Source organism: Aptenodytes forsteri, unplaced genomic scaffold (genome assembly GCF_000699145.1).
Source record: "Aptenodytes forsteri isolate BGI_AS27 unplaced genomic scaffold, ASM69914v1 Scaffold164, whole genome shotgun sequence".
Taxonomy (NCBI): Eukaryota; Metazoa; Chordata; class Aves; order Sphenisciformes; family Spheniscidae; genus Aptenodytes; species Aptenodytes forsteri.
The window spans coordinates 3,964,837-3,975,783 of NW_008795527.1; the positions used below are offsets into that span (position 1 = coordinate 3,964,837).

The 10,947-nt window shown below is 36.7% G+C and overlaps 1 protein-coding gene across 1 annotated transcript in view; it reads right to left on the reverse strand.

Moving 5' to 3' along the window:
- The window catches only part of ITGB8 (integrin subunit beta 8), a 43,912-nt gene that overhangs the window by 15,937 nt on the left and 17,028 nt on the right, over positions 1–10,947 (reverse strand). The window contains exons 3-6 of the mRNA XM_019472788.1: positions 9,234–9,408; positions 6,246–6,492; positions 4,273–4,438; positions 1,386–1,544 (exon numbers count right to left, since the gene is read on the reverse strand). Of these exons, the coding sequence (XP_019328333.1) occupies positions 1,386–1,544; positions 4,273–4,438; positions 6,246–6,492; positions 9,234–9,402 (741 nt within the window). The 5' untranslated portion in view covers positions 9,403–9,408. The remainder of the gene's footprint in view (positions 1–1,385; positions 1,545–4,272; positions 4,439–6,245; positions 6,493–9,233; positions 9,409–10,947) is intronic.

Sequence of the window (10,947 nt, forward strand, 5' to 3'; positions counted from 1 at the left end):
TCCCTCTCATTAAGGTAGCATTGGTGGGGGGGGTGGGTGGGGGGAGGGAAGAAAGAAAAATAGAGATAGGGACACCATGACCTGTAAGTATGCTCTGCTTTGGGAAAGGACAGTTTCGGGATTATTTGCTTTAAGTAGAATAAAGGAAGGGGTTGTTTTTATCCCAGGGACACTGTAGGAATACTGAAACTGAACAGACTGGCTAGAGGGAAATAAATAATCCTGACATCTGTGAGGGAATATCCAAGAGGTGACAGAGGGAGTATATGAATGCAAGAACATCAGATAATCGGAAATCCAACCAACCTTCCTGTTAGCACACGCTCAGCTCCCTCCTCCGCTCAGCAAGGTCCTGAACACCCACCAATTCCCAGAAACCTCCCGTATTTCGTGATCACACACCATATGGTGGCTGCTTCCTGCTGCCCCACCATCCTTGTAAACACCAGTTGCTGGGATTAAATTCAGGTCTAGCCTAATTTACACGTAGCCCTCACTGACTTCACTAGTACATTGCTGGCTTGGGCTGAACACAGGCTATATACTTTAACTAAGTGCAGCTAGCGCCGAGAATAAAACTGTAATGTGCTCTAATGATACCACAGTTCATATGTCTGTTTTCTGGTGATTACACAGCAATTAAGTAGTGATTCATGTTTCTTAAATAAATGATTCATATTTATTTAAGGCAATAGCCAAAGCAATTAAAAACTACAAATCTTAGAAAAAAAATGCCTGTCTTAAATCACTCATGACTACTTTATACATTCTTGAAGAAATTATTTTGAAAGTTAAAATATCTGCTGAAGGCGTATTATTTTGCTACAGTAGATTTGATGCAACTTTTTGCACAGGTATGTGTTACCACACATTGGTTTTATACTGTGAGATTCAAATGTATTTAATGCTACATTACCACAGCAAAGCTTTGTGGCACAAGAATATTTTCTAGTCCATTATGGGTGAATTAGCTCATCGCTGTTGTACGTCTTCTGTTTTACTCTTACCAAGCCTTTTCAATCAGTGCAACTACGCATCTTCTGATCATAAAGCATGACCACTACCTTTGTCTCATTAGCAGGATCATGCAATTCTTACATATGCATGTGAGAATTGCTCATCATTATGAAATGGTAATAAAAAAACAACACCAAACCCAGTAACATACTCCTCCACTGTGTCTCAGACTCCAAAATACTTTATCCCAGACAAAAACAATGTCCATATTTCCCGGTGATTGACTCTTCATTTCACATCTTGCCTACCTGGGAAAATACTATTCTAATAACTGAATTAAAAGCAATGCTTTGGCAGCAATCTAAAAACCTCACTTATGCAGTTTTACACTGCTTCTCTGAAGGCAGAATGTATGACATATACCTTACCATACTCGTAGCTTTGATGTACACATTATCTTTCAAATGACAGTTTCCATCATGGGGAATTACGATCCCCGCTAATTTACTATCAAGGGCCAGATGGGAAGTTTGATCTGTCATCACAAGAAGCAGTCGCTTTGCTTCTTTGCGCCATCCAATATGGCTCTAAAAAGAAAACAAAATTAAGCATAAGCAAGCAGTAACTACCCATTTTCTAAAATAATAAATTGAATGTGAAAGTCTACTTTCAGATATTACACTGCTTAGCAGCACTGAGTATAAACCAGGCTAGTTAAAGCATTTTGTGTGGAAACATATATCATGTCCTACATCTGAAAACTACTACTGCGAGTCAGAGATCCACTTACCACTTTCTTTGCTTTTTGAAGAAAGATCTCTCTAACATATATACAAGTTACGCATTATATAGTGGGCTTGGGTAACAGCTGCCACATCGTGTGTGTCACTATTACATACAAATGCAAATGCATAGCATTTGTGTAATTCTCGGGGATCCAAAAAGCATTACAACCAACAAATACGCATTAATTCGTATTGGTACTTGGTGCCCTCTTCTATTTTTATGTTATATTTATTTACTTTATATTCTCATTATTCTATAATTTCCTTTTCCTACACAGCTTTCCAGAAAGGACATTGGCATATGATTAACCAATAAACTAAAGCCTGAGTGTCTTCATGCACCTGCAAATTGAGTAATTCTTTATTATGCAGCAAAATACTACATCTATCCACCATCCTAAGGGATTAAATAGCAACGTGGCATCCGCAAGGGTGAATTTAATGTGTTTTAGGAATTCAGTGATGTGAAGGAGGTAGCAGGGCAAGCTTATATCTAAACAGGGTTAGGTGCCAATTTATATTTCCGTAACATTTATTTCCCTGCAAGGAATAAACGGCTGCTTTAAATCAAACTTTAGAGGCACACATGAATCACCTCATATTCTTTTTCATTATTCCCTCGCTCAATTATTCCATGTTCTTCTTCACTAATTCCATTTTTCCTCCTTTTTCCTCCTTTCTTGCTCCTCCTCCCTACAACGTTGTCTCATTTCTACCATTTCCCTTAACACTTCCAGGTATCTTTCCTCTCATGTGAAACATGTATCTGCAATACAGTTCATTTATTCAGCCAGGCTTCATGTCTTATTCTCTACCTTTCTTTTCTTTGCTTTGCAAAGAGGGATTTAGCTCCCTTCTCAGGCTCATTCTCTGATAGCTCTGAATGGGGAAGGAGTATCTCATAAAAGTAGGGATAATAAGTACAGAGGGGTGCGGTATCTTTTCCAGCTTACATGGTAGGCATCAGTCCCCCTCAGACAATCCTAGACAGCATTCCCCTAAAGAAGGGGTATTTTAAGTTTTACTTATAAACAGGTTATATCTTAAATAATCTCAAATTCTCCTCCAGCACCATAGAAACTTCTTGCTGCTAGGACTCCACCATTTCACTTTGTCACCTCAAGATTCCTACCTATGTACGTCACAGTAACCAAAATTTTAAAGAAGCTTCACGTCCTAACCTGCTAGTGTTGCAACAGGGATGTATTGGTTAAAGCAAGATGGAGCAAGTTATAAGGTTCTATTGTAGACAAGAGGAGTGCACATTAATATGAATTATAGTTCACGATGCTAGTTATGAATTGCACATTGTTCTCATCCATTTTGGTTCACAATTCAGTTAGCAGGAAAGCCTCCCCATTCTCATGAATGTTTCCATTCTATTGTTTTTGGAAGCATAGATTATTCTAGAGCTCACATGTCATAAGTGTGGAATGTGTCCAATGAGAAACACTGATTTTAAGGAATTTTTCCAAAGCTTCAGAATAATTTTTTATAACAGCTGTGATCACAGTGTCTGTGAAGAGTGGCTTTTATTTACCTGTTTTACAGCTCATCAAAATGTGAAAATAAAATTGGGGCCAAAGTATTAATTTTTAACACAGTTGGGATTCCTTTTTGGCCTTGATTCATTCTAGTGCTTCAAAACAGAATGTGAAGATGGACAAGATAAAAGAATTGTCCTGACATCATCCCAAGAGATGAGAAACACACCTAGCCTGTGATTTGGACAGGAGTTGAATTACTTTCTTTAAGAGCTCCAGAAAGAGTATCTTATAGAGCATTAGCAAACCCATGAATCAGCCAACTTTAAAAATCATGAATCAGCAACTTTCAAAATTTCTATTGCACTACTATGCATAGAAGAAAAACAACATGCAAAAGAGCCCTTTAGAGCAAACAAATTCTTATTATTTAATATGCTTATAGCTTGGGAACTACTGATGCAGATCTTTTCCATCCTTTTCTGCATGGGAGAGATGGTGATGAAATTTTATTAATATACAAAAGTTAATTTTTAGTTGATTTGTATTGTTTTTAAATTCTTTAAAAGATAACACTGAAGTGCATTTGTTTTCCTTATCTACATCAGCAGATACGTAACTGATCCTTCAGTTTTCAAATACATTCTTAAGTAGAAGAAATATCAAATGGTATGTCTTCACTTAGGAACACAAGGAGGGCTTCAATAATTTTTGAAACAAATTTTGTAATTGGCTGAAATTAATACATGTGCCTGTTCAAGCAAGAAGCAGTTGCTTTCCTTGTCCATCCTATGTTGGTTAGGCTTGTTAAAGAACATCATTAACCAATACTGAAAAATATTTCCTTATGCTCTCCTTTATCAGTTTCAATGGGAAACAGAAATGTATAGCTAAAGGGGAAATAATGGAAAAGGAGGAAGAAATCTTACTATTATCAGTCCTAGAACTGACATTTTGAATTCAGGAACACTGAGCACTGTTGTACCAATTTATATATATATATGTGTCTGAACTACCATTTAGTCTTTTGTTAATAAGCTCCTTACCTGGCACACAGCTGCTTGGAGCATCGCATCAAAACCCCCTTCAGGTGTATCAATATTCCCAGAAATCTTTTGTTTATTCACTGCATTTCTGAATTCTGCTATATTGTCAGTCAGGGATAGCACGTGAATATAACCGTGAGGAGGCATACAATCTAAATTATAATCACTGTACAAAAAGAAAACAAAAGTCTAACACATTCCATATTTTCCATTGGAAGGAGATGCAAATATTCCCTATCAACTCATAAAATCCTGTTACTAATGAAGATGTACATATGCACAGTAAAAGAAATACTTAAAGAAAGAAAAAGAACTTCAAGTGAGATTAAGTTCAGTGGGGATTAGTTTGAATTTACTATGAACAACAGATTTTTTTGGTATGTTATGGAAATGTATACAATATAATTTAGTTCATATAGTAACAGTGTATGTGTACTGTTTCTGTACAGAACAAGAAGAAACATGATGTGAGTGATGGTATGATCTCAGAGAGTATATCATCCCTTTTGGAACATCAACGGAGCGGTACAGCTTTGCTTTTCATTATCCTGAGGAAAGGGCTATTACCCTGCAACATTAAGATCCTTTAATAGCTCGATACACGGGCTACTGGATCAAAACTAAAATAAAATTTAAGTTCCTACATCCACTATTAGTAAGTAAAGGTACATAAAACTGATGTTGAGACTAGTGACAGTTACGTCATTAAATGGATGGGAAACTCCATTTACTGTATCATCTTAGTTGTAAATGATACTTTTTGAAATTATATATAAGGGGAGAAAGGATGAAGTCTGACATAAGTAAGCTAATGCCATAGCACTTGTGCAGGTCGCTGCTCTGCGACCCATTTAGGGCAGTGGAATTTACGGCACAAGCTGAGGTGCTCAGCTGATTCAGAGATGCTGAGCAGGTTTCGTCTCACTTACCTTCCATTGCATACAGTGTAGACATCTGGACTATAACGTGCCTGCCCCTGACTCAATTTACAGCCAATGAAGAGAAACTGGCACTGTAAGGATTAATACCTCTGCAGACGTCTACTTTTAGGCAAAATGAATCGTGTCCTGGCAGTGCTAACTGATCTCCACTGACTATATAGACAGTCTAGAGGACTACTTCAGACATCGACATTTATATCTATCTAATGAATTCCACTACTAGTGCCCAATTCAAAAATCACTGAAATCAAAAAAGATACCTATGGACTTCACGGAACTTTAGGTCATGTCTTCCCAGGAAAGATAATAATGAGCAAGAAGGTATGAATAGTTAATATTCACTTTTCCAGGTATTACAGTTTATACAGACTTGAATTGATTATGAATAATCTTGTTCTCCAGAAGGTTTTGGAAGTGATCCCTCGCTTTACGTAAGTGTTGAACACAAGGTATAAAAGACATGGCAAGGAAAAAGAAATGCAAGCCAGAACACCTTTCTTATTTAAAATGGGAGTTCATTCATATTACAGCTGTGAAATTAGATCAGAGGATCGCCTTTGTTCATTAAATGAGCTGCATCACATCAACAAAAGTAGAGTTTTATGAAAAGAATTAATGAATACACAACCATACACCAGAAGAGAAGTCCTAGGTCAAAAAGTAGAAAACTTTGTGATGAATCTAGGGAACATATATCCAAAATAACTAAGAACACAACAGTTGACTATAAAATTCAATGCAAAACATATTCAAATATACCAAAGCAGCATGCTGTTTGGCTTATTTTGCTAAAGAAAATATTGCACATTTTTTCTGATACAGAAACAGTTTTTCTGAAATCACTTGTCAGATATTTCAGAAGTATTCATTGTATAATAATTTTCAGCATTTTCTTAGGAACTTTGCTGGAGAACCACAGTATAATGAAACAAAGACAGAGTCTGAAGAGCTTTAAAAATAAATATGCATAATGCATATTTGTGTAATTAAATAATTTCTCAGTGTTACAGTAAATATACAAAGACTACATACCTGCATTGGTTATGGATTCTACCTGGATGAATGCTAATATAGGGTGACACAGTTTTATCCACATAGGATCCAAATCCAAGTCGAAAATCAAGAGAAATATTCGCCATCTTTTTAGATAAAGCAAATCCAACGGAATTTAGTTTTTCTATATTGTTGTGCATAGAGGCTGAGACATCAACCAAATAATAAAGATCCACAGGGTATTTCTCTAGAGGACGAACTTTTAACATAAAGTTTGCTTCACTTCCTGATCCAAAGGAAACAAATAAGTTTATTTACTATTTTTGAATGGACTCTCTTAAAAATACATTTATTTTTGCAGCAACCTCAGCACAAAGTTGTTTGTATCAGCAAATAGAAAACAAACAAACAAGAAAACCTCCCAAGAGTAAATGAAACTTTGAAGCATCGTTCAAAAATAAGCCATAAAGGGGCTCTTTGTAGAACATCTTGCTTTTTTTTTCTTGCAGGAGCACTGTGCAATTTATTGTAAAAATCTGACTTCTCCCCATTTTCTTTTAAATTCCTGGTTATGCAATCCCTTTGGCATTGCACCAAAAAGCAGTTATGACTCACAAAGGACACAGATCTGCATACAAATCGTGGTCAGTCACTTCAAGGTTGACACACGTCCTGCAAATAATTTGTCATGAGTTTAAGACTACACGTGTACCATAAAGACAGCACAGCCTGAAAAACTCACGTCAATTATGCTTCAAGTTTATACCAATCTACTTCCAAAGATACGATGAGAAAACTCAGTAGGATCAAAATATTTTTTTAAAAAAGAGGTTTTACTATTGAAAAAAATCCATCTTTTGGTGTATACAAAATAGAACTTTTCTCTTATTTCAGGATGATAAATTTCTGTCTCTCCTGCAGAACCACATCACACTCTCATATGTAATAAAAACGTGAATGCTTTGGAAGCCACTAAAAATAGTCCCCACATTTTTGCTTGCCTAATATTCTGTAATGCCAGCAAAAAGAGTGAAGTGACTGGAGTATGGGCAACATAGGTACAGTAATGCATGACTTCAAATTGTTCACCCAAAGTGTGAGCTCACAGAAGAAATAAGGGAGTAGGATCTTCACGTGATGAGTGCAGAATGTAATTCAGCATCATGCAATGAAGATACAGCAAAAGACAGGAGGAAGGGAGACATTATAGAAGAATTATGCAGGTTTTCAGTAAAAGCTATCTAAACACAGTCAGAAACAGATTCACTAAAAAAACCACCTGAAATTTGACTTATCTATTCATGACATTTACTAGTGCATATGACATTGCAAGAGAGCATAATTAAAGTACATGTAACAAAGATCTGACCCAGAGAAGTTAAACATGCAAAGTACTTTCTTCCAATGGTCTTTGAACATAATCCACCTGAAAATTTCAGGATTTGTCTGTATCAGGTCTTGCATGAAGAAAACAGAATTTCAGTGTGTTGTAACTTATGCGTTTCCTCTTTGCCAATGTAAATCAAATTACTTTTTGTAAATGACCCTTGCAGGTCTCCAGTTTGCATATAGCGAGATGCTGAGTCCAGCTTTTATTTTTTCCCACATAAATCCTGACAGTTGGGTATATGTAAACAGTGATAAAAAAAACCCAGTATCAAAACAAAACCATCTTTGTCTGCATGATTATACTGTATCAAATTTCTTTTTTGAGGCACAACTATAGCTGAATATCTGTGTATTTCCCTGGGGAATAAACCAAGGGCAGGATGTCTGTATATCAAAAGTTATTCTTTTGGAGTCCTCCGAATTTCAGCCTTCTGCCTCCCTGATGCAAGAGCTTCAGCAAAGGATATGGAGCCCCAAACTTAATTTCACTACTTACTGGCAAAAAGATTCATTAAACCAAATTTTAGAAAGCTAAGTATTTTCTATGGATCCAGTATGCCTTTGGAAATAAATGTGATTACAGACACTTCTAGAGCTAGCTCAGTTCCTGAGACCATTTCTCAGTACAAAGCAGAGTATCAGTCATTTCTTTGGAAGGAGAGTGGGGAAAGGAGAGGAAGTGCTAATGTTACTTTCTTAGTTTTATTATTATAAAGATGGAAAACCGGAGTTCCTTTGTGCTTTACACTCATGCAGATCCTTCCTTTTTCCCTTGTAATTGACAGAAAATTATCTTTTATACAGTGAAGATCAGCAAGATACTATGATAACTCAGACTTTTCCTATTTTCTTAATGTTTTTCTACAAAAGATTGATCCCTCTTAAATGACATATTTCTTTCTCCAACTGTCGTTTGCAAAAGAAATAAATACATTAAATTTTATGATACGAAACATACCCTGCATCCCTTTATATCACCTTCCATTTCTGCTTTTGGCCACAGCTCTTTTAGAGAACGTAACATTGATTTAACTCGAGTTCAGCTGAGGGCAAATAGAGATATACTATAAAATCTCAGATCCGTAAAGGGACTTGCAGATTCTATTAGGGCCAGGTGTCTCACATTTTATAAATGAAATGTTAGGCAGTGAATACCTAAGTCTCCTTTAGGAATCCAGTCCTTTCCTATATATTGGCTCTGGTGTCTTCATAGTTGTCTAATCAATGCACTTAAAAGTAACCAAATAATCAAGAAGCTTATCAAATGATGAATTTAGGAATTCTAACCCAATTTACTTTCAGTGAGGAATACAGTTTATACACATGTAAGGGAAAACTCTTTGTGTAAGTGGCTAAAGAAAAAGAATCAAGAAACCACAACAGAAAAGACCACCTAAAATCCCTTTTCCACTTATTACTTGCATTATTCTGATGTTCAGCTGTGTTTGACAGAAACACTTCTTGCTGAAGACCATACTTGAATATGGGAGCAACACCATCATAGTCCTACAATATAATGTTATAGCATCATTCTTCAAAATAATTATTCTAGCCACTTCTTCACAAAATATTTGTACTTAATATTATTGTATTTAGTTTAAATTGACTGTAATATCAATGTGTTAGAGACAACCCAACCTGGACGCAGTTGGACTGAAACTTTTCCTGGTGTCACTTGTGTATTTGTTTCATGGTCACTGGGTATTGTGACATGAACTGTGGGATTTTCTACAAAATCTGACTGGCAGCCTCTTTTCATTAAGTTGAAAACGGTGTCACAGCGTCCCTTCTGTGTTGCGTCGGCCATGAAATCCTGTTTTATAAGAGACAAAAAGTGCAAAACAATCTGAGCTGAAAAAAACAGCTGTAATATCTTCAAAGGAAAGAGAAAAACAAAATAATAGTCTTTGAAACAGTAAAATATGCTACCAAAATTGCACAAATTGTAGAACGAGTTCATGGAAGCCATATGTGTTTAATAAGGGCAATGACAAAATATTTAAATTACAAGTTAAACCTAATTGCACCATGACTTTTTTCTACAGAGGACAAAACTTTTGTATGAGAAAGAGGATCTTGCACAATCAGAACAAGCTGACTTTGGAGAAAAAGGAAACTATGAACTGTCACTATGTCACTAAAAAAAGTTCTGTGCTGTGCTATGAGTTAGTTATACCAAGAAAGTGTCATTCACACATCAAAACAGGTTAGTTTTCAGAGTAATCCACTGGTAATCTTACTTAGGCTAATATTTAAAAGTAAAAAGCAGCAGAAGTCAGCTTTAGATTTATCTAACCTGAATTTGTCTATATCACAGATGTTTAAGTTTTACCCTATACCCTACACCAAATCCAAAGACCAGCTGGACTATATCATTTCAATCCCCAGTAAGAGAAAGCTGTGTAGTACAAGATGGGACAGTTTAAGATGCCACCAACGTAAAAAAGCCCCTGTAACAAAAGAAAAGTGATTAGTAGTAGGATGATCTCAGAAGCAGCACATCCTTTGTTGCAGTGAAAGGGCAAAGTTGCCAAAATTGTGCCAACATGATCCAATGCAAAAATCCTTCCTGACCACAAATCTGATGATTAACATCATCCTGATCATGTAAGGAAAAAAACCCCAAGATCCTTTGTACTCTTTCAAAGCATTCGTCCATCCCAGCCACAGCTGGAGACCAAACAATGGACAATCTCTGATATTTCAGAGGCAGATAGAGAAAATAAACAATCAAAAAGTGCATAGAGCCAACTGTGTATTAGAGAATAGTCATCCAGACCCTGAAAAGACCAGAGAAAGCTCCTGAAGAATGAGACTCAACAGTCATGTATCTTGTTTTCCAAGTTCCAACTCATTTTTGTAGTCTACCTCCGATATATTTTTTCCACAACCTTCTTTAATGTAGACAACAGAGACTACTTTTTTAGGTTACTGCTATTTATATACCCTTTTTGACATATATACATTTCAAAAAGGTTCATTTTTAAATGTATAAAGAACTTAGCTGCTCTCATTGCCATCACTAACGACTGATAGATATGTAGCATTTTGAGAAGGACCTGGGGGTGTTGGTCGACAGCCGGCTGAACATGAGCCGGCAGTGTGCCCAGGCAGCCAAGAAGGCCAATGGCATCCTGGCCTGTATCAGAAATAGTGTGGCCAGCAGGAGCAGGGAAGTGATCGTGCCCCTGTACTCGGCACTGGTGAGGCCGCACCTCGAATACTGTGTTCAGTTTTGGGCCCCTCACTACAAAAAGGACGTCGAAGTGTTAGAGCGTGTCCAGAGAAGGGCAATGAGGCTGGTGAGGGGTCTGGAGAACAAGTCTTATGAGGAGCGGCTGAGGGAACTGGG